The following is a 27,802-nucleotide window of genomic DNA, read 5'->3' as shown; positions in this document are numbered from 1 at the left end:
GTGGGACTCCAGCTCCGCAGGAGAGGCAGGCAGGGAGGGACGGAGGGAGCTGCTCCTCGCTGCTCTCTCCTCCCTTTGAGCTTCCTAGCGCTCTGCCTGTGTGGAGGCCTGAGGCATGGGGACCGGGCGATGGGCGCTCTCCGCCTTCCTGGGATGCTGCGCCTGGATTCTGCACGGTATGTCCTATATTTTTCTGCTAGCCCACGTGCAGCCCCAGCCCCGTCAGGGTGCAGCAGGTATGCTGTGAGATGCTTTTCACTCCTGGCTGTACTGGAAACTCCTCTTAAGACCAGTCCTCGCAAGGCATCGCGGCCAAAGAGCTGGAAAAGCATTTTACAGGGCAAGCATCACCCCGAGGGGCTGGTTGCAGGCGTGGAGCCGTGGGAGAGAGGAGAGCCCAGCTCGGGAGCCTGCAGGCAGCTGTGTGCCCCTCCAGCAAAGGAGCCAGGGGAAGCCAGCTGGCAGAGCAGGACCCAGGGATGCTCCCATCCCTCCCACATGCCAGGGAAGGGCAAACGCTGGGGCTCCGTGCTGGGCCCCCTCTTGCACAAACTTCCCATGAATGGATGTGTGGGGTAGATGGTGTTCCCTGCTCCACACTGAAGAATTAAGATAAAATAGGGATTTACCAGGGTCAGTGGGCCATACTAAACTAGGGTGACTTGGCTGATGTACTTTGTTTTCCCTGAGATGGGGATGGAAGATGTTGAGCTCCTTTGGCTGAGGCATCTGGTATAAAGAGCCTTTTCCATCCAGGGAGGATGACACTGAAGTAGCCTGCCAGGAAGGGGAATGTGGGTCTAGCAGAGGATGGACCCCTCGAGGACTGGTCTGGCACAGGAGCTCATATTCCTTAATGACCCTGCACAAGCTAGCTGGGAGCTAACGAGCTGAGCCGGCGGTGAGGCTGGAGGCACCTCAGCTGCAGGGAGGTCTGGCTGTCTGTCAGGGGGAACCTGACGAACAGGAGCACCGGGATTGGGAACAGGCTGGGGCTGTCGGGCTGCGGCAGAGCCCTGCTGGATCTTGCCATCAGGGTGCTCTTTGTCTCCCCTAATTGAAGCTCCCCAAAGCCAAGCGTCAGCAGATCCACCCGGCTCCAACGGCGGCAGCTTGGTCGCCCCAGAGCCTGCATCTCTGTCCTAAAAATAAGACCGTGTGAAACGTCACCCATGGGTGCCAGTAGGTTCTGGGAGCCACGTCTGGGATGTGGGCAGCTGTCTCCTCCTTTCAGCAGAGCTCCTGGATGTGGGTTAGGATTTTGGCAGCAAGAGGAGAGAACTGTAAGCAGGGTTTGGTCCTGGGAGCTTGCAAATATTCCCTCCACGGGCAGGGAACTCCTGGTGCCTTCAGTCGGCTGGAGGCAACTGAGATTGGGGTAGAAACAAGCAGGTGTCCAGCCAAGGAGAGTTTTATTGAACCTGCTTTAAGTGCAGCAGATCAGAACCCATCTGCAGTCAGGGAAGGCTTTCCTAAGCCTTGGCTTTCCTGTCTGACAAAGGGCTTTGGGTAAAGTTATTAAAATGTCCCTCAGACACCTGAGAGGTGAAAACAACACAGAACCCCCCAGGCTCTGCAGAAGCGACTGTGCTCAGGGCTGTCCCTGCAGAGATGGAAAGAGGTCTGAGGGTTGCCCTGAGGTGGCAGAGCTCCACAGACACCCTCAGGACCATGAACTAGACTTACTGGGCTCTACCTCGTGGCCAGGCTTCCCAGTACCATCCCCAGCATGACTGGACTGGGTTTCAGCTGCTGCTTTTGCCTCCATGCTTGCACCAGTGTCTCGCTCTGACCTCTGATGGGTTGTGTCCTGTCTCAGCTGCCAGCTGCTGATGCTGAGGATGCAAGCAGTGCTGTGCATTGTTGTAGCCAATGCAGCCCAGACTGCACTCCTTGGCTTTTAAATCAGGGCCTTGTAAGGCTGTGGGATGAGGCAGGAGGGGTTTAAGAAGTGGTGAGAGCTTTGTGACTCTCACTGAGAGGTGTCTGAGCCTGGCAGGCTTCCAGCCCCCACCCTGACACTCCCCTTTGTTCTTCTCCGCAGGGCTTGGGGCTGTTGCTGCTGTCCCCGTCGCTACCGATGGGTCCCTCACTGTGGGGACAGCTTTCCCCACCACAGCAGAGGACGAGTGGCCCCTTACTACCCTCACTACAGAGATGAGCACCACAGCAGCTGACGCTGAGACCTTCCCTCCCTGGGCTGAGATGGAGCCAGTGACAGCCACGAGCGGAAACGGCTCCTCAGTGCCAGCCTCGGTGAATGGGACCAAGGCCCCTAACACAGCTCACAGTACTGAGGGAAATTCAGCTGCTCCCAACACAGCCACGGCTGCTGCTGCCATCACCGCACAGCACCCCGCTGTCACCCCAGAAGCAGTGCACGATGAACTAGAGGTCGCTCCTGATGTCCCTCTGGGGACCACGCCTGTCCTTGAGGATGTCAGGGAGGATGTCCTTGCAAACAGAGAAGACACAGACCTCAGTACTGGCCCTCCATCCTTCCACACCACCCCTGCGCTGGCTGTCACCTGGGTGCCAGAGCCAACTGCTGGGGTCACTGTGCTGCTGAGCCAAGGGCTGACCACAGCCAAGGGAGCAGTGGAGGAAGGTGTAATCCTGCCTGAAGCTACTCAGAGTGAAGCCAGTGCCAGCTCCTCGGGCCCCAGTCCTGATGCCGGGGAGCTGTTTCCAACCCAGGGTGGAGCAGTGAGTGGGGCTGAGGGAATTAACCCAGAGCCAGCAGGAGAAATGGCCCCAGCTGTTGAGGAAAGTCCTTTGGCTGCGGGATCTGGAGATGCAATAAACGATGAATTCAGCACAGCCAGTTCATCCCATCTACCTCTGGAGAGCCCAGTGATGTCAGGAACAGTGGAAAACCCTGAGAAGTCCTCCCTCCTCCCTGGCCAGGCACTGAGCCCAGACATTTCACTGACACCATCCAACGGTGGGGATGGGGATGGGCAGGGAGTTCCCGGGGTGTCATCAGAGGCTTCTGCTTCAGACTTGTCAGCTGCAGCCAGCGAGGCACCAGCAGCACCTGAGGAAACAGAGGACACTGCCACCTCACTGCCGGCCCCAGGGGTCCACACTGAGGCACAGAGTGACACGAATCTGCCGGTCTCAGCCACTGCGCTGCCTGCAGGGGATGTGGGAGCCGTGGATTTGGCCAGCCCATCCCTCCAGCCTACTCCATGGCAGACCCCCACCGAAGAACAGACACTGCTGCGTCCTGATGCTCTGACATCCCCCACAGACACCTCCAGTGCTCCCAGGGCTGCTTTCCCAGCCCCAGAGGCTGGAGCCAGCACCCTGCCCGAAGCTGATGGTGCAGCAGAGACACCAGCAAGCCCTGACCTCACCACTGGCCCGGAAGCAGCTGTGTCTCCATCTCTCGGGGAGTCACAGCCAGCGGGGATCCCGGCTGGAGCTCCCCAGGAAGCCGATGGACTTGGCGCTGGCTCGAGTTCAGATCCAGATGCTCCCGGCCCAGCACCTTTTGTACCCGATGGACTGGCGTGGCCCACTGCTGGGATCCAGGGTCAGGGAGCTGAGGGGGTAGGGGACACGGCACAGGCAGGAGGTCCAGGGGATGCCAGTCCCTATGAAGATACCCAGAGTGACATGAGTCCTCCAGCCCTTCAGCCCTCAGTATCTCCAGGTGGAGATAATGGAGAGCTGCTGACTGGAGGAACAGAAGACTTGGCAGATGCTGAACTGTCCCCTCCACCAGCACTTGGGGATGGAACAGAAGGAGGAGCCCCAGCACTGGGACAAGTATTCTCACCTAGTCCTGCACCTCCCAGCAATGCTGGAATGAAGCCTGATCTCTCGGGGCCTGAAGGACCAGGAGAGCTGCCCAGTGAATCTGCCAGTGCTCCAGGGGCTATTTCCCCACCCCTGGGATCTGTGGCCGGCCCTGTGTCTGAGGCAGAGACACCAGTGAGCCCTGAGCTCAGTGCTGCCCAGGGAGCACCTGGGTCTCCATCGCCTGATGGGTCCCAGCCATGGGGAACAGCAGCTGGTGCTCCCACGGGAGCAGGTCTCCCTGGGGCCGAAGGGTCAGACACAGCTTCAGCTTGGGACACCCCCAGCTCAGCAGCTGATGAACCGATAGGACCCCCATCACCTGGCCTTGGGGACCAGCCTGGCACAAATGTGGGGCTGCCAGCAGCAGAGGGACAAGGAGCCAGCACGGCAGAGCCAGCAGTGGAAGGAGCAGGCAGCGGGATTGAGTCTGAGCCATCCCTGAGCTCCACTGCAGGGAATGGAATAGCAGCTGGGGTGGATCAACTGCCCAGTGCTGGTTCCCCATCTGATATTGCCTCTCCCAGTGATGTGGTGGCACCTCCTGTGTCAAGGGGTGATGAAGCAGGACCCATCTCATCTGCAGTCCCTGGCCCCGACAGTCTGTCCCCGGCCTCTCCAGAGGGTGAAACTGGCCCGGGGTTTGGTGTGGTGCAGGGGGCTGAGAGTGCAGGGAATGTGGCACAGGCAGGAAACCCAGAGAGTGAAAATCCCAACATGGAGACAAGTCCTTCAGCTGTCAGCCCTCAGCAGGACCTCACTAACACCGGAGAGCTGCAAGCAGAAGAAACAGGGACTATGGCAAATGCTGAACTTTCCCCTCCATCAGCACTTGGGGATGGAACAGGAACAGGAGGAGCCCCAGCACTGGGACAAGTGTCCTTGCCTAGTCCTGCACCTCCCAGCAATGCTGGAATGAAGCCTGATCTCTCGGGGCCTGAAGAACCAGGAGATCTGCCCAGTGAATCTGCCAGTGCTCCAGGGGCTGTTTCCCCACCCCTGGGATCTGTGGCCGGCCCTGTGTCTGAGGCAGAGACACCAGTGAGCCCTGAGCTCAGTGCTGCCCAGGGAGCACCTGGGTCTCCATCCCCTGATGGGTCCCAGCCATGGGGAACAGCAGCTGGTGCTCCCACGGGAGCAGGTCTCCCTGGGGCTGAAGGAACAGACTCGACTTCAGCTTGGGACACCCCCAGCTCAGCAGCTGATGAACCGATAGGATCCCCATCACCTGGCCTTGGGGACCAGCCTGGCACAAATGTGGGGCTGCCAGCAGCAGAGGGACAAGGAGCCAGCACGGCAGAGCCAGCACTGGAGGGAGCAGGCAGCGGGATTGAGTCTGAGCCATCCCTGAGCTCCACTGAAGGGAATGGAATAGCAGCTGGGGTGGATCAACTGCCCAGTGCTGGTTCCCCATCTGATATTGCCTCTCCCAGTGATGTGGTGGCACCTCCTGTGTCAAGGGGTGATGAAGCAGGACCCATCTCATCTGCAGTCCCTGGCCCCGACAGTCTGTCCCCGGCCTCTCCAGAGGGTGAAACTGGCCCGGGGTTTGGTGTGGTGCAGGGGGCTGAGAGTGCAGGGAATGTGGCACAGGCAGGAAACCCAGAGAGTGAAAATCTCAACATGGAGACAAGTCCTTCAGCTGTCAGCCCTCAGCAGGGTGAACTGCCTGGTGCAGGTTCCTCATCTGGTTCAGCCTCTCCCAGCGGTGATTTTGCAGCACCCTCTGTTTCAGATCCATCCAGCCTGGGTGCACTCAAAGGAGCAGACAGTGCTGCTGAAGGCCTTCAGCCCTCCCTGGGTGCTGGCACTGGGGGACAAGGAGCAAGTGAAGGGGCTGGTGATGGAGGGTCCACAGGGCAGCCCCAGGCTCCTGCTGGAATGGGACCAGCTGGTTCAGAAACTCCTGATGGAGAAACGGGAGGTGTGTTGCAGTCTGCATCTTCTTCCTTGTCTGCAGAAGGATCTTCATTACCTGGGAGGACGGGCGAGGCTGCTGGTGAAACCAGCCTTCCCGGAGCTGCTGCAGCTGCTGGTGGCTTGAACACAGGCTTGGAGGCTGCTGGCTCTCAAGAAACCTCCGGGCCTGTCCCTGGCACCCAAAGTGGTGCCAATACTGAACTTTCTGATGGAAAGCTGAGCCAAGTCCCTGTGGCGGAGGTGCCTGGAGGAGACTCGGTGAATGCAGGAGCTTCCCCTGGTGCCAGCCTGGTCCCAGTGGCTCCAGACAACAGCGGCGTTTCCAACGGCATGGCCACCTCGGCGGCTGCTTCTCTGCTTCTCCCTGGACACGGGCTGAGCTCGGGGCTGGCACCCAGTGGGGGCCCTGACTCTGTACCAAGCACCCAGAGTGGGAGCAGCCCCCTGCTGCCAGGGTCATCAGGTGGGCTGCCAGAAGAAGCTGGAGGTGCTCAGTCGTGGTCTGTCGAAGATGAGGTGGCCTCGGGCATGCCGGCACCTTTGGGAGAAGCGTTCCCCCACGCTCCCGTATCCCCCAACGCTGCCCCGGTGCTGCCTTCTGCTCTCCAGAGAGGAAATTCTGCCGAGGGGGTGTCTGCCAGCCCGGGGCTTTCGGCAAGTGAGTCGATAGTGGGGTCCTCTGCAGGGGGAAAGGGGGAGCTGGGGGCTGCTGTGCCGGGGGGGGCTGCCTTGCTCCAGCCTCCCAGCCGGCCGGCAAGTCCCGGAGCCCCCTCTGGGGATGCCGACAGCCCCGCTCCTGGAGAAGGGAGCGCTGTGCTCCAGGGAACCGTGACAGGGCAAGGGGACGTAACCCATCTCCTTCCCAGTGCCGCTGGATCCGGGGCACATAAGGAGACCCAGTCCCCACCTGGGGGGAGCCCAGGGCTCCTTGACCTTCCTCCCGCTGGGATCACTGCTGGCAGTCCCGGAGCAAAAAACCCGGGGCCAGGACCTGCCGGGGGCTCAGCACCCGCTGCCCTGCAGCCTTTCCCGGGCCGGGAGCTGAGCACCGGCCTGGCGAACAGAGCCCCTGACACCTCCGGGTCGAGCATTCCTGGAGCCTTCCCAGGCCGGGGGGGATCTCAGGGCGGGTCCCCAACCACTGCTCGCCCAGCCACGTCCTGCAGCCCGGCCCTCGCCGGCCCAGCCCCACCAGCACCCCTGCCCAGGGGCGAGGAGGTGCTGCCCAGGCCAGGAGCAGCCACTGTCACCTCCCGCGCATCGTCCCCCGTGGTTCCAGCTCCGCCAGGAGTGCCAGCAGCTGCCCCAGCCCTGCTGCCCAGTCCCGCAGGTACGTGATGCTCGCAGAGCAGCCTGGGTGGGAATAACTCATCCAGTTTCCTGACGGACCGTCCTCAGGGACGTGCAGTGCCCAGAAAACATGGGATCTATCTGAAGGCAGGATCCTGGGGGAGATTCAGCACGAGGATCCCCTGTACATGAGCTTGCACTGTTGGCAGGCAGAGCCTGCCCTCAATACAGACCCATCAGCTGCAAAACCCATCCCCTCCAAATACTTGTTTTAACAGACACAAATAGGGACCTGGAGGCTGTAAAAGTCTCTAGAAAGCGCTGTGGGTGTTTAATTCTGCGCTGTTCCCTGCCGCAATCCTTGTACAATGTTCTTCCCCTCCTGATGGCAGTCATTCAGCGCAGTGTCCTACAGGGCTGGCTGAAGCAGGGGACAGTGACCACAAAGGCCGTCATAGCACGTTTAGGACAGCTGTGTTTGTGAAAGGGAGGGGAACAAGCTCCTGCAAGGGAAGGTGACATGCAGAGTGTCCCTGGAGGCTTTAGGCAGTGTTCCCCCCATCCTTCTGCTGCCCAGGCTCTGTCCCAGTAAAAGCAAGATAATTTCAGCCCTTTAAAATTTTTGAAACAGACCAAAGGCTTTGCTGTAAATGGGGTTTGGTTTTATTGTTTGTTTGTTTGTTTGTTTCTTTTCTTTTCCAGTTCCATCTGTGCCCCTCTATGGGTATGGAGCAAGGGAAAATGATCAGGAGTACGTGGAAAGGAGAGTGGATTTTAATTCTCCACTTTTCAAGCCCGAGATCGGATTCCCATTTGGGAAAAGCCTGCGCAGCTCTCTCTACGTGAGTCTACTTGGGCTTGCCTCGTTGGGTGAGCAGCCATCACTCAAAAGCCTGGGAGAGGCACCGTGGACCAGGTGCCTGGGATGGGACTGTTGTGGGCCAAAGCTCTTGGCACGCTGCTGTGGTCTGTTTGCAGCAGGAGGTGACTTTGTGGCCATTTCAGCAGTGGCAGGTGGTGACTTTCTTTGGGCATTGCTCAGAATGGATTTAGAAATGGGAGGGCTGCCACCCCACGCCAGGGAGTGCTGCTGGTCCTGATCTCAGCTGATGGAGGGATCCCTCTGCTCAGTTTACAGACAATGGACAGATCATTTTCCCAGCCTCGGACAGCAGTGCCCTCACGTACCCCAACCCTCCTCCCAATGGCTTCAATGGCCATGAAGAGGTCCCCATGATCGCTGTGTTTTGGGACAACGCCGACTTCTCCAGAGGTGTTGGCACCACCTTTTACCAGGTGAGTGAAGCCGCCTGGCAGCATGACTACACAAAACACCTTTCTGATTATAAACTCATCATCTATTCTGTGGGTGCCTCTTGAGGTGTGTAATTAATGGAGCCCATGAATGGTTTTTCCCTTTTCTGAGCCAAATCTGTGAGCTTTTGATACTGTGTCACCTCTCGAGCCACCCCAATCCCATCCAGCACTTTGGTTACAGGGGTGTGTGCGTGACCCCAGTCCAGGCCTGTTTTGTCCCTCTGGAGCTAACGCAGCTGTGTGTGTTCCCAACCCACAGGAGTTCTCCACCCTCAACACGGCCAAGCCGCCGTTCGTCCGGGACGTGGAAGCAAAGGTCCGGCGGTACCTGAGGTCCTCCTACTCTGCAGCCTGGACCCTGAAAATCACCTGGGAGAAGGCACCAGTCTACGCAGCACGGACTGACACCCGGAAGGTACGGGGCTGACGGAACACGGGCGCGGTTGAGTTGTCAAAAAACCCCAAGAGCCACAGGCAATGACCTTCTCTGTGCCTGAAAATAAGAACCAGTTTTGGGACAAAAGCCAGTCTTGAAGAATTTTGCCAAAAAGGACTGGGCTGTGCCCATGTTTTGGTGGTTTTCGGGTTTTTTGAGGGACGCCTTTAGTTGAACTTCCCCCGTTCCATAAAACCTTTCTCTTTAAGGTGGTGGGAGTTTATTGCGCTCCAGAAACGCTGTTTTACAGAGACGTAAAATTGGGTGAATTTGAAGCTTGTCATGGAACCGTTTCAAAGTAAAACCATCACATTTTCCATGTGAAATGTGAACCAGGCCTGGCTGTGTTTGCCTTGTTCCCCTCCAGACCTCAGTCCGGCAATTCCCCAGCAAGCACTGCCCCACATCTTCACTTCACTTTCTCACCTCTCTGCAATGCTTCTCCTCAGACAATCACATACCAGGCTGTCCTGACCACTGATGGCTTCAGGTCCTACATCCTGATGCTGTACCAGGACGGAGGCATGCAGTGGGACTACACCAGGCTCCCTTCCACCAATGTCCTCATCGGCTACACCAGGTACAGCAGCTCAGCACCCTGTCCCTGCCTCCTCTGAGCACTGGGATGCATCCCACCCACAGCTCCTGCTGGTGGAATCCTTCCCCCATGTCCCAGGGAGTGCCCTACAAGGATGAGGACAGCCCAGATGAGGTCTGCATGCCCATATAGGGCATGTAGGGGCCTCACAAACAAATTTGCCCCGTTAGGGACTGGATCATGCTGCAGCACGCTGTCTTGCTGGGCCGTGCTTGCTGTAAGATCCACAAATCCCTCTGGAGTCCTGGGCCCCCAGCATCCTGGCCGTTTGGGTGGAAGGAGTGGGAAATAGGGGATGTTTGCTGAACTTTGCACCAGCCGAGGGAAGGGATTTCCGTGCTTGGCCGGAGCAGTTGCTTCCTGCCTCCTCACATTACGTCTTGCCCTGTACACGCCGTCTCCAGGGTTTTCTCATTAGCTGCTTGCTGCAGCTGGGTAAGGAAAAGGTGGCCTGGATGGGAAATGTGGGCGGCACAGGCGTGTGTGTGTGACCACTTGTGGGTTTCTGCTCCAAATTGCCTGGCAGAATGCTGGAAACCATGGAAGCTGTTCGTGGGGGTCTTCAGATGCCTGTGGGCTCAGCCTCTGACACAGCTGGAGTGCTTGCAGCACCCAAAAAGAACTGTACCCTACATAGAGGAGGAAGCAGGCTGGGGAAGCTCCTGCCTTTGCCCTCCTGTCCCCAGAGCTGCCATGTGCGTGCTGCATTTCCACTGGCACGGGATCAGGATGGCTGGAGGCCGAGCTGGGGCTGGGGCTAGGATAATCCCACCCAGGAAGAGCAACCCCTGATTTTTCCTCTTTCCTCTTCACTCAGTGGGGACGGCTTTTACTACAACGATGACCTGACTAGGAGACCTCCTGCTGCTAAATATCGCCCTGACCAGTTCAGGGGCTACAACACAGGTAGAGCCACACAGCTGGGGTGGGTTCACAAGGAGGGGAATATTCCCAGGGAATGAAATCCAGCCTGCCACTGTGGTCAGGCTCTCACTGAGTTCTCAAGGTCAGGCTTTCCCCCTCAAGAACACTTCCCCTGGGTACCAGCTATGCCCTAAGACTGAAACATCCCTGCTGTGCCCATGGTCACTTTTTGTGCCCATGGCTCTGTCCCAAGGCTTTCTTCTTTGACAGGAGCCTGTCCCCCTGTTTCCCTTCTGTTGAGTGGCTGTTGAACATGGGGTCCCATGGCTGGAGGTCAATGTGGGCTTAGGTTCCAACATCAGCACCACCTGACTCTCACCATGAGACAAAACAGCCCCTGTGGTCCCCTTGGCCAAAGGTGACAGCTCATGGTTTCTCTCCCTGCTCAGATCTCCGTGGGTTGTGGATTTACAAGCTGGAGAGCCGCGTGGGCAACAACTACCGGCTGAAGTGCCTGGCGTGGACGGGGCAGCAGCAGGAGCCCAGGGCATGGAGCCAGGGCCTGCCCACCTGCCCCTGCTCCCTGCAGCAAGGGCAGCAGGACCCACGCTTCAAGAGCAGCCGTGGAGGCAAGTGGACGTGCTGCTTCCTCACTCTCCTCATCCCCGAGCTGTCCTTCCCTGCCTTCCCAGCTGGCAGGGTGGCCAGGAGACCCCTAAGGAAAAGGAGAACAGGGCTGGTCTGCCCTTCAGAGACAGGAAAAGCAAGGAGGATTGAGGGCTGACCTCCTCTGATCAGGCTGGCCAGAGCTGGCCTGTTGTGCAACGGGGATGCTGGGGACCAGGGTCTCGCCTGGGGGACCACTTGGATGGCCTCCATCAGTTCCTCCAAGCCGCTATAGCACCCTGGGGGGTGTGGTGGGAGTGGTGGATGAGGAGCCGGCTCTGGGCCCATCCTTGCCCCGAGGCAGGTGTTCTGTCCAGGCTCACTGCTGCCCCGTTTCAGGCAGGTGGGGTGCCCGTGTCTCCATGCTGCACTCGGCCTCTCCCAACCAGCACGGCGCCGGCGTCCGCTGCCTGTACGACAGCCAGAGCCAGCTCATCGAGGGGCGGCAGGAGCGCTACTGGAGGCCCTCCAGGCAGGCGTCACCCTACCGTGGTAAGCACAGCCAGCCTTGCCATCCCCTGGCTGAGGCTGGCATTGTTGTGGCCTATAAATAATTTTTATCTCTGTGCCAACCTGTTTCCTGACGTGCTGTTTCCCTTGGAGGGAGTGTGGAGCTGCCCAAAGCCAAGGAAAGCCTTGCCTGGAACCGGCCAATCTCCCTCCTCTTCCCTTCAGCCCCTTACTCTCGTTCTTGCCTCCAGACCAGGAGCTGAAGCTGTACGACTGGTGCTGTAACCGGGCGGGCAGTGCCCAGCTCTGCGCCCGCTACACTGAGAAGAGGCCGAAGATCGGCTGCGATGGATACCAGTCACCCAGCATGGGTGGGTTTGCAGCTCGTCTGGGCCGGGGTGATGCTGTCTTGGTGCCCAGGGCTGGGAGGGGAGTGGGAATGTCCCAGCCTCCCTGTGGTTAAGGCAGCAGGAGCCCTGAGCAGGTGGGGGAAGGGTTTTGGGGTGCTCATGTGCGGGTTGTGCCCTGCCCTGGGCTGTGCCGGGTTATGGGGACATCTCCCTCGGCATGTAATGGCCAGCAGAGTCTGGAGGTAATGGTGCTGGGAGGTGAGGAGGACCACAGCAAATGCGGTTGTGGTGTGAGCTGATGTGGGGCTTTCTTGCAACCCTCAACAGATTCCTCGGAGGAGGCAGAGAATGACTCAGATGAGCAGATAGGTGAGCAGGGTTGTGGGGTCTCCTGTCCCTCTGTCCCTGTGCCCCTGCAAGAAAACGCCCTGGGGCTCCCAGCTTGCCCCACGGGGAGAAGGTGGCTGAGCAAATCTCATTTCTTCTTTGCAGATGGAGAGGACAAGTAACTGGGAGGTTGGACACCCGCAGCACATTCTGGGCCATGGCTGACCCCCCAAGTCCTTTGATCTGCTCTTCCCCTGTGTCCCCCCATGGCACCCATCACCCCTGCCCACCACGCAGGGCAGCTCACTTGGCCAGTGCCTGCAGTTGCCTGCCCTGGCACGGGTTCACTTTTCTAACCCAGACTCGTCACAACGATTCAGTTGCTTTAGTTGCCCCTTCCCAGTTGCAGCTGGGGGGCAGAACTGGTGGGGAGGTGGGCAGGTACCCCCCACTGCACGCACCACCCTCGTCCTTCCTACATCCCACTGTGCTCCCGTGCTGCAGGGTGAGGCTGGATCCCTGGCACCCACGCAAAGGGTTAAACACCACATACGGGTCGAGTGTGGCCAAGCCCTTAAATACCAGGGTGCACCAGGCTTGTCCTGTGAGGAGTCCTGTCTTGTCCCCCACTTCTGTTTCCCAGCCATCCCTCCCTGAGTGGTCCCTGGGCCCTGTGCTCAGCAGAAGGGACAATTCTCCAGATCAAGCCAGAATCAGATTAATACATCTGCTGGGTGTGTGAGGGCAAAATGTAACCCCATGATCAGAAATGTTGGAAGAAAAAAAATCTTTTCGTGCGTAAGAGAGCATCTTCCTTTCTTAAAAAAAAATTAAATCATTGTCAAATCTTGTTTGTTCAATAAGACCTTGGAAGGGTTTGAGTATCACTGATCCTGCAGCAGCCGTGTCATCTGCCAAACTGGGGTGGGAAGCAGTGACAGGGCAGGCTTGGAGCAGCAGGATTACAGGATATTTCTGTTCTCAGCTTTAGTGCTGGAGATACAGCTAAGCCAGGGTCTAGGGCAGTGAATGTGGTGGGAACTGGGGGCCTGATGGGGTCTGATATACCCTCCTTGGATCAGCATCTCCCACTCACCAGGGCTGTGGGATGTTTGTGGGGACCAAAGCCTGACCTGCGTGATCTGAGCCGCTGTAAGCAGTGTCCATGAAAGCATTGTGAGGAGACTTTCAGGTGTGTAGGGAAAATGAGGGGATGAAGCCACCAGAAAATTTCCATCCATATTTACTTTGGCTCTGTGGATGGGAGCAGCAGGAAGCAGGGACTTGAGGGCTCAATGACAGCGAGGCAGGGCTGGCGTAGGGACCCTTGAGGTGCAGACAATTTAACAGCAAGGCAGCATTTTTGTTTTATTCTATTTGGGTCCTAAGGGATTACAATCACTGCATCGGCCCACCTGACCCTGCTCTCAGGGGCTCTGCAGGGTCTGGTCATATTGCAGTAGCACATGCTCTGGTGCAGACACATTCAAAGCTGATCCCAGGTGTCTCTGCAGGTCCTCAGGGGAAGGTGAAATCCTCCTGCTTTGGTCACCCAACATAAACACACGTTCAAAAAAAGCACCTCCTCCAGAGTGAATCCTCCCAGAAGCCAAAAGGCAGCTGCCTGTCTCCTGCTTCCATGGGCTGCTGCTGCTGGAGACCTTGAGAGCAAGCGGCAGAGCAGGCAGCGGTGTCTGGCTCCTCCGTGAGCCTGGAGGTGCCAGAAAAGGACCGGGGCAGGTTAGGGCTGCTGGGGGGACTGGCTTGGAGGCATAACGTGGGGTCTCTGGATTCTTATCTGTAAAGGAGGAACAGGCCACGTGTCAACGTGGCATTGGCTCTGCGCTTTGCGACGAGCTCAGACAAGGGCGCGGATCCCAGTGCTGGCCACGGTACCAGGGATGCTTCAGGATGAGGCACAGCTCCTGAGCACCTCTGAGGCACCTCAGGGCCAGGACTCAGAGCCCAGCCCAAAGTTCCCCACCTCAACACCCCATGGAAACAGTCACCCCAGGGCAGACCTGGACGGAGGGGTCGATGTCCTGGAGCTGCAGTTTCCAATGCCTTTCCAGGGAGTGGGAGATGGTGGGCTCTGCTTGTTCTCCTGCCATTGTTAAAGCTGGAGCAGGGAAGATGAGCAGAACTTGAGGGCTGGGATGAAGCAGAGCCTTAGTGGGGGGAGTTTTACAGGCACGTACTCACAGGAGAAGGGCCGTGTCCTCCACAAGGTCTCCTTGGCCCTGAGAGAGGGGAACAGAACAGGGAGAACCTGTCAGCAGAGGATGGGAGAGCCCCTGCCTGATGCTGGCGTCTGGCTCAGATGGCAAAGGGGAGCAGTGACTGACTGTAGGGGTGAGATGGGGCTGTAAGCAGAGGAAAAGCCCCCTTGTGCACACACAACTTCTTGCCTTCCCACAAGTGCAAATGAACAGAGGAACTTCCCAGATATCCCTGGCTCCAGGGCTGGCAGGGCGCTGGGAGCAGGGGCAGGACACAGCTCCGACCAGAGCCAGGGGCTTGGCAGATCTGCTGAGTGTGGATGCCACCACAGGACCAAGGGCAGGGCAGGGGGGAAGGAAGTGCTGGTTCTTCCACCCCAGCCTCGCACTTTGCATTTTTCTGTTAACTCACTGCTCTGCAGAAAAGCAAGGTCCAATTCTTAAACCGCTTTTCCTCACCTCAGACCAGCTCTTTCCAGACCCATGTGAATTGCAGTGGAAATAATTTAGGTAGTATGCAAATTAAAATTAACTAGAAAGCCCATCTGTAACCAAATATTGGGTGGGATGAGGAAGAGATGCAAACACTCCCTACCATGGGGGGAAAGGAAAGCTAACATTCAACCCACTGATGCTACCGCACCCCTGAGCAGCAGATGTCTGGAAAAAGAGCTGGAAGACATTAGAAGTTCACCCAACAGGGTTCCCCTGCCCAAACCAGAGTTCTACCAGTGGTGGATCTTTCAAATGTGGGTTTTTGATCAGTTTCTCTCTCTGACACCCGAGCTGCCACATGCCCAGCACCCACCCCTGCGCAGGTGCAGCCCATGCTCACCCCCGGCGCTGGCGGCGGCGCTGGCGGCAGAGGTGCAGGGCCAGGCAGGCGGTGGCAAAGAGCAGGCAGAGCAGAGCCAGGGCTCCCAGCAGGATGCCGAGGAAGGCAGCCAGGCTGATGGCCAGCCACTCGCACTGGGCTCCGGCCGGGGCGTAGATGGAGAAGGGCAGGCAGCTGTGGATGGGGAGGAGCCGTGATGCCGAGGGAGAAGCAGCTGTGCGGGGTGGTTTTGTTCACCCGGGGCTGCTGCTACCTGCACGTGGGCCCCTCGGGCAGGTGCTGGCACTGGCCACCGTGCTGGCAGTAGCCCGTCTTGCAAGGGGAGATGCAGACGAAGCCGATGGTTCCCGTGTAGCGGAGCTGGTAGCCTTTGTAGCCGTAGAGAGAGCAGGGGAAATAGTCCCTCAGCTCATCCACCGTCACTGGGGAGGGAATGCACACGGGTCCAGCCTTGCAGCAACATCCCTCGATGCTTCCCCAAGCCTCCCCAAGCTGGATCTATGCCTGGGTGTGAACACCTCCCCCACGGGTGTGAACCCATCCCTGGGGCACGCAGGGTCACGGGGCAATGGGGACAGGGAGGTACTCCTCTCACACTCCCCAGCTCAGCGCCAGGACCACTCACGCTTCACCAGGTCAGTGATGTTGTCCTGGTGCAGGCGCTGGAAGAGGAGCCCCGTGCCCGCCTCTCGCCGCCCCCGCCGCCCATTGAAGGCACCGGTGATGGCTGTGGGCAGCTCCTCGTTCAGGAAGCGGATGACGGTGCCACGGCTGTCGTAGGCAAACTCGGACACCACCACGAAGGTGAAGCCATCGCTGTCTGTCCTGCAGGGAGAAGAGACGGCTGCTGGCGGAGCTGCTGCTGCCTCCCAGAGCGACCGAGCCTTGCCTTGCCTCAGTATTCCCACTTGGGCCATGGTAAAGAAGGGATGAGGCAGGAGGGGAAGGTGCCAACTGGCTTGTGTCTCCGAGGGTTTACCAGCATCAGGGCTGGAAAAACAGACTCTGAGCTGGGGGAAAATTCCCTTTGTGCACCAAACACTCTGGCCCCACACTCAGCCCTGCCCCACCAGATCCTTGGAATGGTCATGGGCTGCTTCACATCTGACTCACGTCTGGGTGATGTTGGTGTTGCTCTGGAAAGCCTTTACCTCCAGGGAATCCAGGATGGCCGAGACCTGCAGCAGGGAGAGCAGGAAGGCATTAGAGGAAGGCAGAATGACGCCAGCACGGGGAAAGGTTGAAGAACGATGCAGGCATTGTGGCCAAGCCCCAAGGGCTGCTCTGGCCTTTGGTTGGTTTGCTGGGGATTTGGCACAGGGCCAGGGCTGCAGCCATCATCATGCAACTGGTGCTTCTTCCCTCTGGGCTTGTGGATCCCTGAGATCCCATGGGAGGGCATAGAGAGGCATGGGCACCCCCAGCTGCCGTGCTGCCCAGTGTGTCCCCTGCTCTGAGCCCACCCCCTCCGATGACATACAGTGCTGTTGACTTCCTCAACAGTGGTGTTTCGCAGTGTCTTGATCCTCATCTGGATGCTTCTCCGAGGGAGACCTGCTGGGGGAAAGCCACAGTGGTGGCTCTGTTCTGGACAAGGGTGCGTGGGGCTGGGTTTCACCCCACACTGGGCACGGGTACCCACCTGTGCTGGGCAGAGGCTGAAAATCCCCCCCTGCCACCAGGCAGCGCCGGTCAGTGAAAGCCGGGGGGCAGGTGCAGGTGGGGGCACAGGTGATGGGGTGAAGGTGGCAGCGTCCCCCATTGCTGCAGTAGCCCTCAGGGCAGGAGTGGTGGCTGCAAGCTGAGCCACAGCCTGGGCTCTCACCTGTGCAATGGAGAGCACGGCAGAGGCATGGGCCTGGCTGCAGGGCAGAGCCCCAGCTCTCTGAGCCACGCTCAGCTGCTCCATAAGGCCTTTCTTCCAAGTTTTGTTTTTCTTTTATGTGTTAGAGGTTTTAGTATAAATTCACGGAAAAGCGCCACTCCCCCTCCTTCCAGCTGGAGCCATTTGCCCTTCTTAAATCCCAGCATTAGAAAAAGGGCAAAAGCCATCAACACAACCCCACCAAAGCAATCTGAAAACAGGGCTTGATTTAGCCCCCAACCTCCGCATGTACATTTGAACTTTGCTGGGATGAGAATTTTTTTTCTCAAGGAGAAAAATTGCATGGGAAAATTTTCCCTTCCCAGCGGTTTAGTGAGATCGACAGCCTGGGAACACGAGCAGTGGCTGGGCTCTGGTCCCTTCTGCTAATGACAGCAAGGGCTTGGGCACAGAGCTCAGCTAGCTCCCCCTTCTCTCCTCTCCAGCCAGCCTGGGTGCCTCAGGAATTCTCTTCCACAGAGCCCAGGGGTGATGAGGATGAGGACCATGCCTGCCAGGGACCCCATACTCACCCTGCTCACTGGCCAGGCAGGAGCAGACGTAGCTGCCCACTGTGTTGGTGCAGGTGCTGTTCCCCGGGCACTCCGTCCCCTGGGCACACTCATCGATATCTGCTGGGACAATGCACCATGGCACCGGCACAAACACCTTGGCTGGGGTCCCGGTGGCCGTGGTGTGAGCCCCTGTCACCTGAGCAGTGCTGTCCATCCCCTGTCAGGCCTGCTGGGCAGGGGCCACAGCCACTGAAAGAGTCACATCCCACTCCAGGGAAGCATCCCTGGGAGCAGGGGTCCGGAGGGTCCTGGCAGAAGGCACCTGAGTAGCCGCTCTCGCATCTGCAGGCTGCCAGCTGGGAAGGGGACAGTGACACTGGCTTAGGGAAGGTGAGGAGGATAGGTGGACACAGAAGACAGCCAGCACAGCTGGCATGGGGACAGGCACAGTGTGTCGCCAGAGGAGCTTTCTGGCATGCTACCTGCAAGGAAGACTCCCTGAGAGTGACAGTGTTGCTGTAGTCACACTCCTGGCTCCTGCTGCATCTGCAAAGGGTGAAGCGGAGCTGGAGGAGCGCAGAGATGTTGTTGGACCCAACAGCCTCCAGGTTGATGGTGAATGGGGCTATCCCACGGGGCTCCCATATCAGGGTGCCATTCTCTGCCGGGAGGAGAGGTGGCAGTTAGAGGTGGCAGAAGAATCGAATCCCATCCCATCCCATCCCATCCCATCCCATCCCATCCCATCCCATCCCATCCCATCCCATCCCATCCCATCCCATTCCCTCCATCTCTCCTTCCTTACCCGATATGTTGAGCTCTGGTGAGAGATGGGGAGTGAAGCGTGCACCCACTCCCAAGGCGTGGTACTGCCTTCTGACCCTCTCTGTCCCGAAGGCTGTGATTGATGCGTCACCGGTGATGACGGGAGGGAAGGCATCTGAGGAGAGAGCAGCCCAGCTCTCACACATGTGGCCTTGTCACTCCTTGGCTGTGAGTCCCTCCTGGTGAGGATGGGACCCCGGGCAGATGCTGCCACGGCTGCCCACCAACAAGGCCCTTATGTTACACAGCATGGTGGCACCTCCCAGGTTAGGAGCATAGCCAGAAATGCAGTTCCAGGAAATACAATTCCAAAACCTTGGTGGCAACTGTCCTGCTGGTGGCATCCCCCAGGACTGGAGACAAGCCCGCTGGGCAGTGCAAATCAAAGACCTTGGTGACTTCTTTTCTGTCTCATATGAAGCAAGAGAGAACAGGGAAGGAGAAGGGCACTGCCCAGCTACATCCAAGCCCTCTCAGAGGTGAGGATGTACTCCACTTACTGAGTGCTGTCTTCCTCTGCTGAAAGTTGGCTGCAAGGCTCTGGGTGGCCAGGCCCAGGGCCAAGTTCCCTGTGCTCAGCGAATCGTAGATGCACTCCTTGCTGCTGTGACACTGCAAGGCTGCCAGCTGGTACTGGCTTTCATTCTCCTGCCGCAGCCGAGACAAGAAGAAGGGTGTGAAGTTCAGTGCCTGTGAGTCCAGAGGCTGAGTGAACAGGCGGTGCTCCCCAACAGCCCCTGCAAGAGAGCACACCATGGGTACCGGCCATTTTAAGGCTTGTTGTATTTTAGAGTTCCTTTTCACAAAGCGGTGAGGACACCAAACACCTTCCCTTGGCCTTGCTTTTGCTCAGGCAAATGTTTAAATATCTCAAGCCAAAGCATGGCCAGAAGGTGCAGGAAGGAGAGGATCGTCAAGGGGGATCCTAAGCCTGGACTTACAGGTCATCCCATAGCTGTAGATCTCCTCCTCACTGCTGTTCACAGAGATGCTGGTACCATTTGGCATCTGGAAGTCATCTGCAGGGTCATGGTCCCACACACCTGGTGGAGCATCACCAGAGTGCTGGAATCCCCCATGCCAGGGTTGACCTCCCCTCTGGTGCTGGCCAGTGTTTAGTTTATACCCAGGTGTCCCTGTCCTCACAAGCACGATTCCCCAGTTTTCCCATCTAATTTAGAGTGGGAAGAGAATTTGCACCCCGGCTCTGCGGCGGTGCCAGAAGCCCTCACCCAGGAGGCCCCTGGTGCTGTTGCAGTACGAGTCGGGCAGGCTGCAGACCACGCTGAGGATCCCAGAGGTGGCCGAGACAGAGACAGCGATGGTCCCCTCAAAGACAGCCGTGACAGAGGAGGCGTTGACTAGCAGGACACCAGGGCTGTAGTAGACCTCATCACCCAGGTCTGCAAGAGAAGGACAGCTCAGAGGAAAAGTCCATGCAAGGCTGGGATCTGAAATGACAACCATGGATTCCTGGAGGGGAGTGCTCCCCATCCACCCGACCCAAATCAGAGACAGGTGCAGGTGAGACATTTAATGGGTCTCAGGATGTCTCTGTCCCCCCCACATACATTTAGCATTTAACAGCAGATCCTGCTCACCTTGGGAAAAGGAAAATGGGATGGTTTCATTGTTCAGGAGGACTTGGATGTCATCCTGGCTCCCCAAGGTCCACTCAACCTGAAAATTGAGGTGAATGTCCCCATCAGCCCCTCTGTTTGTCCCTTCTTGCTGTCTCTCCATGCTGGGGACAATTGCTAACTCTGTCCTCCAGCCCAGGATGAGAGGCTCAGCCCTGGAGCCTGTGTTGGTGTGTTCTTCATCTCGGCAGACACACAATACAGCAGCTTTGATGTTTGCACAGAGGACAGCCAGCTGCCTGTCACCGCTGGCAAGGGCCACACCCAGGCCACCACCACTGCTCAGCTGACCTTGACAGCATGGAGAGCTGTGCTGGAGGGCTCCCAGCTCTGAGCTCCCTCCTCATGCTATTCCATGCCTGTTCCTGGTGACACCAGGACATTCTGCTTAATGAAGTTAATGGGTATGGAGAGCAATTCTGCAAAGTCAGGAGCAGTAGTGACTTGTGCTAAAGTGTCAGGACAAAGAACGTGCAATGAAAAAGTGAGCCCAGAACATGTTCCTCCAGGATCTCCAGCCCTTGCTGGCCTGTTTGCAGGAGATGTTAGACCTGTGCCTGGTGAATATTAATCCATCCCACCACTAAGAATACATGCTGAAGTGCTGGGAGGTGGCAGGAAAAGAAGAGCAGGAGAACCTCTTGGGTCCCACCCACTTGTAGGTGATGCAGAGGTGATGCCCAACTTGCCAGAGAGGTCTCTCCCATTAGAGGCTCAAACTCACACCCAGGGCACTCTTACTCACTGTTGTGGTGGTGTTGGAGATGTATCGGGCAGCAAAGGCCACAAAGTTGGTGGCCTGGGCCGTGCCAGTCTGTGCCGTGCGCCCCTGCAAAACGAAGCTGGACCGGGCATCACTGGCCAGCAGCAGGACAAAGTCCCCGAGCCCATTGAAGGTGTAGGTGAGTCCATCCAGGGTGGTGATGTGAGGGTCCCCGAAGGCACCAGCTGCGGTCCAAAGGAGATGGAGACGTTTTGGGCAGAGGAAGAAGAGCAAACGCTGGTGTCATTTCAGGGAGGAGAGCATCCCCAGAGCTGCTCAGTGGTGGCTCAGCAGTCCCCACCGGCACATTGCAAAGTGTGGCCAATGCGTGGGGTCCGTGCACAGCCTGGCACAGCACAGGCAGAGCCTGGGCACTCACCGGGGGTGGGTGGCACGTATCCTTCACAGCCAACCCTCGGTCTCTTCTCAGCAAACCTGGCACAGAACAGGGGCTTCCCCACACGCCGGCAGCACCAGCTGAATGCTTCCAGCTCCCTGTCTGTGGAGGAATGTGATGGGGCGTGTCAGGACCCTCTCTCTGCCTGTGCTTGATGCTTGGGGTATTTTAGGGAACGCCAGTTACCACTTACCAGCGGCAGCGTGGAAGGGGGGGCTCCATGCTCTCTCCTGCCAGCCTTCGAGCAAGCTCCCACCTTGGTACAGACATCGTACCCCAGCTCCAGCCGGGCTGGGGGACGCAGTGCGCAGCATCCTCACGGACGTGTCCGCTGGGCCTGAAAGAGTGGGGGGGATCACGGCCGCCCCCAGAGCAGGGGGAGACCATCCCCGCACCCTGCAGCTGGTCCTGGGGGGCTGTCCTTGGCACCTCTGCTCCAGTGGTAGCGGGGATCCAGCTCTGCCTGGGGCCGGGAGCAGGGGCATGGTGGCAGCTGGCTGTTCCAGGTGGCCGGCGCTGGCTCCGTGTCCAGCCACGCCAGGCACTGCAGCCTGTAATTCACCCGGGAGCGACTGTCCAGTCTGTAAATCCACAGCCCGCGCACGTCTGGGGGGGCAACCAGAGAACGGCACCGCTCAGCCGGGGTCTGCCTTGTGCCCAGGGATCCCGTGGGACAGCTGTCCCTGGCCACTGACCTCACAGGAGGTCTCCAGGCTCCCTCTAGAGCCAGCGGGGCTGTCCACAGGAGGACATGGGACACCCACAGTCTGCTATTGGCGGCCAGCTCTCGCCCAGTGGCTTCGCTGCCCTCCCAGGGACGGGTGCTGGGGACATGCTCCTGGCACAGAGCACACAGCTCCTGCCATGCCCACCCGCCCCAAAGACCCCCCCGGTGCCATACCAGAGCCGGTGCTGCTGTGCTGGTCCGGTCGGTACTTGACAGCTGGCGGCTTCTGAGTCAGCTTGTTGTTTTGGGCATAGCCATTGCCGCTGTGTGGAGAGAGGAGGTTTGAGGTCATCCTTCCAACACAACCCTACTCCTCTCCCCACAGAGCAGCTGGGGTGAGAACTGCCGCAGTTTGCAGCAGAAAGGGTTTAAACGGGGCAGGGCTGCTCCAGGAGTGGAAGCTGGGCTCTCCTGGGGGTAATGCCTCTGACAGTCTCAACACAGTGCTGGAACAAATCTCTGGTGTCCCAAAACCCGGTGACACGCGTGCAGCACCTGGTGAAGCCCATCAGCACGTTGGCTGCAGCCAGCTTGGTGTAGTCCCAGCGCATCCCCCTGTCCTGGTAGAGCAGCAGGGCGAAGGAGCGGATCCCATCGGTGGTGAGCACTGCCTGGTAGGTGCTCGTCTGGAGAAACCCACGGCACCCCCTTAGCACTCCCCTGCTCTCCCTGCAGCGCAGACTGAGGCAGTGAGACTGAAACAGCCATCAAGAGTCCACTCTGTCACCTGAGTGTCATCCCTCCGGGCTGGGTATGCTGGAGCTTTCTCCCACGTCACCTTCAAGGTCCATTTTGCTACATAGGGGATTTTCAGGTATTTCTCAATCTTTGCTTCCACGTCTTGGACAACGGAGTCTTGGGTAGAGCTGAGTGTAGAGTACTCCTGCCAGATGGCAAGAGAGAGAATTAAATGAGTGAGCTGGGAACTGGATTCTCCCAGAAGAACACCTCTGGTGGCCCTCACCTGGTACCAGGTGGTGCCAACACCCTTGGAAAAGTCAGCATCATCCCAAAAGGCAGCCACCATTGGCAAGCTCTCCCGGCCAGTGAAGCCCCGGGGAGGGGGGTTGGGGTTGGATGGGACGTAGTTATCCGTGGGCGGAAAAATGATCTGTCCGTTATCTGTAAACTAACCAAAAGAACTTGTTATTTGCTGACTGGGATAGCTTTTAGCCTCCATGGGTGAGCAGAAACCAGCCATTTTAAATGTTAAAAAAAAAGATATTCAGATGAATTTTGGTTTCTGCTCCATTTCCATGTTTGTGGGTTTTGGTTTTTTTTTTAACCAAAAAGGCAGCACATCCATTATGTGCTCACCAAGGGGGGCACTCACATAGAGAGCATCTCGCAGTGACTTCCCAAAAGGAAATCCAATTTCTGGCTTGAACAGGGGTGAGTTAAAATCCACCGTCCTCTGGACATACTCTTGGTCCCCTCCTTCCACGCCAAAGGGGTAGAGTGAGGTCGCTGGCTCTGCCGTGGGCAGGAGATCAATGAAAAAGGTGTAAAATCATTAATGTCTGCTTTATCTATCCTGCAGCCAGAACAAACCAACCTGCTTGCTGCCAGGATGCTGTGCCTGTGCTCTGACGGATTGCAACCCAATTTTCAACCCACTTTTGGGATCCTCTCAAATGTCTTATTTTGCCTTTTCCCATGAATCAGGCAGCCCAGTGTGCAAGGCAGATGAGATACCCTGGACCAGCCGTACCCTCATCTACCCCAGTGCTTGACTGGCTGAAACCCCCTTTCAACTCTTGTTTTTGGGGAAAAGAAAAAAAAAAAATCTACTTACTGATAAGCTCATGGGTGGGTTTGGGCTCAGGTGCAGGAGTTCTGTGCTCAGTGGTGGTGTGGGCAGATGTGCTCAGTTCGGTGGATGGCGCTCTCTGTGTCCCAAAGGCATGAGACAGGGTGGTGGCAGGGCCGGTGGTGGCTGGTGGTCTCACTGGTGCCGTGGTGCCTGGGGCTGGCAGAATTCCCACCTCCTTGGCTGGGCTCACTGAGGCTGTGGATGCAATAGCTGTGGTGCCTCCTGCAGTGATGGCTTTGGTGCTGCCTGCAGTGGTGGCAGTGATATTCCCTGCAATGGTGGCAGTGGTGCCGCCTGCAGTGGTGGCAGTGGTGGTAGTGATGTTCTCTGCAATGGTGTTCCCTGCAGTGGTGTTCCCTGCAGTGGTGGCAGTGGTGTTTCCTTCAGTGGTGGCAGTGGTGTGCCCAGCAGTGGTGGCAGTTGTAGCAGTGGTGGCAGTGATGTTCCCTGCAGTGGTGGCAGTGGTGTTTCCTTCAGTGGTGGCAGTGGTGTTCCCAGCAGTGGTGGCAGTTGTAGCAGTGGTGGCAGTGATGTTCCCAGCAGTGGTGGCAGTGGTGTTCCCAGCAGTGGTGGCAGTGGTGGCAGTGGTGGCAGTGGCGCTCTCTGCAGTGATGGCCGTGATGCTGCCTGTGGTGCTGGCCATGGTATTCCCTGCAGTGGTGGCAGTGGTGCTGCCAGTGCTGATGGCTGTTTTCTCCTTCCAGGCAGGTGTCCCTGGAGGTGTCTGGAAGGCAGGAGGTGACGTGCTCACCGCTTGTCCCATGTCATGGTAGCTGATGGGTATAGGAGAAGTGGTGCCTGTTGCTGGCTCGGTGGGAGTCGGTCCAGCTGCAGTCACCCCAGCTGCACCAACACCCAGCAGGGACAAGGGAGCTGTTGTTGCCTCCTCTGTTGGACTGTGCAGGCTGGGGAGAGGAGAACCAGATGCTGCAACAGCAGTGCTGGGACCGAGGATGCCCCAGGATCCAAGAGTTGTCTCCACCAAGGAGGTACGTGCTGCTGGGGATGGGACAGGCTGCCCACCTCCGCTTGTCTCGCTGTGTGTTACAGCAAGGGATGGGGCACTGCTGGTGCTGGTGGCCGGTGCTGTGGCAGGTGGCACGGCTGTGGTGACACTGGTCACAAAAGCCTCCCAGGCTGTCGAACTGGTTGGCAGGTTAGCGTTGCTGGGGAATGTGCTGGTGGACGGTGTGGTGGCCAGCATGGTGGCCAGGCTTGTGCCAGTGGCGTTGGAGTCCGGGACATGGGTGTTGCTGGTGGTGGCTGAAGGTGTTGCACCCTCGGTGGCACTCTCAGAGTGGGTGGTGTCCATATGGGCAGTGGTACCTGTGGCACCTGTCCTGGATGCAGCTGAAGCCTCCTGCACATTTGTGTCGCCAACAGCCAGTGAGGTGATTCCAGCTGTGGGCTTGTCCCCAGTGGCAGGTGGCTCTGGTGATGGCCTGGCAGTGACAATCACATGGCTGGGAGCTGGCCCCACTGCACTGGCACCTGGGTTCTCCTCCGTGCTCACCTCCAGGAACCCTACCCCCATTGCTCGCCCTGTGGTGCTGCCATAGGGCTGAGGGTCACCTGAAGCCCCCATTGCTTGCAATGGGGCAGCCAGGGATGGTGGGGACATGACTGTTGCCATCTCTTGGGGGATGCTGGATGGGGACACCTCCAGAGCCATCCCTGCATTGGCTCTGCCTTCCAGAAGAGGGGGGACGCCTGCTTGTGATGCCATGGGGATCGTGACTGCTCTGGGTCCCTCAGAGGTATCTGATACAGCTCTGCCAGTGCCTGGTGCAGTGTTGGGTGATGGCATCTCTGTCCCTGGAACTTCCACAACTCGGGGCCCAGCCCAGAGCACTGGGGCTAGTTCAGATCCGGGTGTGACATCAGTTCCTGGGGTTGTGGAGCCTGCAGCAGGACCTGGCTGGCTGTGGCTGGACTGTGCATCAGGCACAGGCAAGGTGGCTTCAGTGTCCCCCGGCACTGTGGTGGCACTGCCACCGGCCAGCGATGCTGATCCCATCCCAGCTTCACTAACTGGAGTGTTGCTAACAAAGGAGGATGGATGGGTAGCTGGCACAGTCCCGAGGCCAAACGCAGTGATGGGAAGTGGTGGTGCAGCAGCAGCAGCTCGAGGGGCCCTGTCTGGCTTTGCTCCACTGGTGCCTGTGGGGGACAAAGGCATGGCCATGCTGGGAGTGGCTGGAGGAGATCTGCCTGCAGCTGCCTCTGCTGTGGCGGTCCCAAGGCCGGTTGAGAGGGACTGAGGGAGCAGAGAGCCCATGGAGCGTGGAAAGGGTCTTGGAGAGGGACCATCAGGGTCATTGAGAGCTGCTTGCGGGGACAGACTCACGCTGAGCTCCCCTGGTGCGTCCTTGGTCTCTGGGATGGCAGTGCCTGCTGTGGCTTTGGTGCTGGCCTCATTCCTGATGGACACCAGCTCAGCACTGGTGCTTCCAAGAGGTGGGATGTGCTCTCCAGCTCTAACATCCATCACTGCAGCCAGCGTGCCTGCAGCTTGTGAGGTGGCCGGGGGCTGGATGACAGCATTGTCTCCGGGCAGCCCATGTCCAGCAGAGCCTGGGGCTGCACTGCAGCCGGGGGGAAGAGTCTCCCCTGTGCCCAGCACAGCATCATCAGCAGGCTGGGGGAAAAGAGCTGGAGGCAGCTGAGAGGGAGGCTCAGGAGTGTCCTGTGCAACACTGTGGTCAGCACTGGGTGAGGTCCGTGTCCCTGGCTCTGTAGCCTTGCCGGTAGAAGAAAAGGTGACCTTTGCCAAGGATGCACCTGGGGGGTCTGCAGACGGTGGGGCTGCCACGCTGGCTCCCTCTGCGGCTGTGCTGGGGGGACTGGCTGCGGCTGCTGCCATCTTCACGGGGCTGGCCCTGTCCTGAGAGATGCTGGCAGCTGTGGCCAGAGGTGAGGTGGCCTCATGCAGCCCCAGTATGACCTCCTGGGACACGAGCGTGGCAGCACTGTGTGGCTCAGCAGAGCTCCTGCTTATGCTGGGGGACGATGTCGCTGTGCTGTGCTGATCCTGGGGGAGCAATGGCTCTGTGGTCCCTGCTGTCACTGGCATCGGCTCCACGGTGACAGCACTCAGGACAAGACCCACTGTGTGCCCCGTTGGCTTGAAGGACAGAGGCTGCACGTGCCAAGTGGTGGTGGGAGCTGGAGGGACGCTGGTTGGGCGGCTGGCAACACCTGGAGAGGCGACCCCAGCCCCTGACCCTGCCTGGGGGCTGCCTTGCATTGCTGGAGCCCCGGGGAGAGCTGCCGGGCTGGGAGGCCCCTCCTGCTCAGCACTACTTCCAGCTGGGACCGGCCCTCTCGCTGCTGCCTGTGGCACCAGGATGCCTGTGGAGCGAGACAAGGCAGCTCCAGCTGGATCAGCCCCACCGCGGCCCCAGCAGGCAGGAACCTGCCCGCGGCCAGCTGCCCGCCGGCCTTACCTGAGCTCCGGCTGCCCGCGGAGGCGGTGGTCGGGCCGGAGGGAGAGGGGAGCTCTGCCCGGGCGGCTGCGGCTGCGGGGAGCCCCTGGCACATGCCCAGGTCTGAAGGCAGCTCGGAGCTGATGCTGTCGGCCACATGGGAGATGCTGCCCGACTCGGATGTGTCCAGCGTGGGGACAAGGAGCTGCCCCTTAACCTCTCCGGCTTGTGCAGAAAGTGGGTGAGGGCGGGATGAGCGAAAAACCAGCCCGGAGTCGCCATCACCCCCACCCCTCCTCCCATCTGCGGGAGTACCAACACCAAGAACAGGACAGGCACCTTCCCCCAGGGTGAGTCTCTCCATTTGATCCACAATTCCCGCCACCTTCCCCTGCTGCGACTGGGGACCGTGACAAAGCTTTGGCACCCGCGGACAGAGACAGGGCAAAGCCCGGCCGGGCTCTCGGGCTCGCAGCCTGGTAGCAGCTGGAGGGGTGTTCGCAGCCCATCACCCGCACGGGGTCAGCCAGCCGATCAGCCCAGCCCGGCAGCTGTGCGAGAGACCTTGGCACTTACCCGGCAGCACCCAGAACCCCCACAGCACCCAGCTCCAGAGCGGCCACGGGCCCCGGCACCCCATGGCGCTTCTTCGGCGTCAGGGAGGAAGGCGACAGGGCTGCAGCTCTCACTCGCTCAGGGGAGCGCGGAGCGGGTGGCTCCACCGGTGAGCACTCCCCCAGGTGTGGACAGGGACACC

The 27,802-nt window shown here is 58.8% G+C and overlaps 2 protein-coding genes across 2 annotated transcripts; one reads left to right on the top strand and one right to left on the bottom strand.

Annotated features, from left to right (window-relative positions):
- On the top strand, positions 1-12,885 carry LOC120757262 (mucin-4-like). Its single transcript, XM_058421965.1, has 12 exons — positions 1-176; positions 2,045-6,382; positions 7,717-7,856; positions 8,146-8,310; positions 8,591-8,746; positions 9,217-9,347; positions 10,183-10,271; positions 10,679-10,862; positions 11,239-11,387; positions 11,597-11,716; positions 12,023-12,064; positions 12,188-12,885. The coding sequence occupies exons 1-12, from the start codon at positions 116-118 to the stop codon at positions 12,202-12,204; spliced, it is 5,592 nt and encodes a 1,863-aa protein (XP_058277948.1). The 5' UTR covers positions 1-115; the 3' UTR covers positions 12,205-12,885.
- Positions 12,886-13,364: 479 nt separating this feature from the next.
- MUC4 (mucin 4, cell surface associated) lies at positions 13,365-24,608 on the bottom strand. Its single transcript, XM_040074484.1, has 27 exons — positions 23,603-24,608; positions 23,141-23,280; positions 22,772-22,936; positions 22,535-22,690; positions 22,303-22,433; positions 21,982-22,070; positions 21,510-21,686; positions 21,274-21,417; positions 21,063-21,182; positions 20,666-20,868; positions 19,882-19,960; positions 19,513-19,683; positions 19,222-19,323; positions 18,781-19,017; positions 18,261-18,395; positions 17,938-18,116; positions 17,652-17,811; positions 17,474-17,572; positions 16,719-16,901; positions 16,557-16,630; positions 16,190-16,254; positions 15,702-15,901; positions 15,330-15,498; positions 15,077-15,250; positions 14,225-14,262; positions 14,044-14,141; positions 13,365-13,820 (listed from the first exon to the last, which is right to left on the bottom strand). The coding sequence occupies exons 1-27, from the start codon at positions 24,381-24,383 to the stop codon at positions 13,764-13,766; spliced, it is 4,326 nt and encodes a 1,441-aa protein (XP_039930418.1). The 5' UTR covers positions 24,384-24,608; the 3' UTR covers positions 13,365-13,763.
- Between the last annotated feature and the right edge of the window lie 3,194 nt (positions 24,609-27,802).

The sequence above is a fragment of the Hirundo rustica genome, chromosome 10 (genome assembly GCF_015227805.2).
Source record: "Hirundo rustica isolate bHirRus1 chromosome 10, bHirRus1.pri.v3, whole genome shotgun sequence".
Classification (NCBI taxonomy): domain Eukaryota; kingdom Metazoa; phylum Chordata; class Aves; order Passeriformes; family Hirundinidae; genus Hirundo; species Hirundo rustica.
Note: the sequence above shows the minus strand (reverse complement) of the source record. Positions and strands in the feature narration are given on the sequence as shown.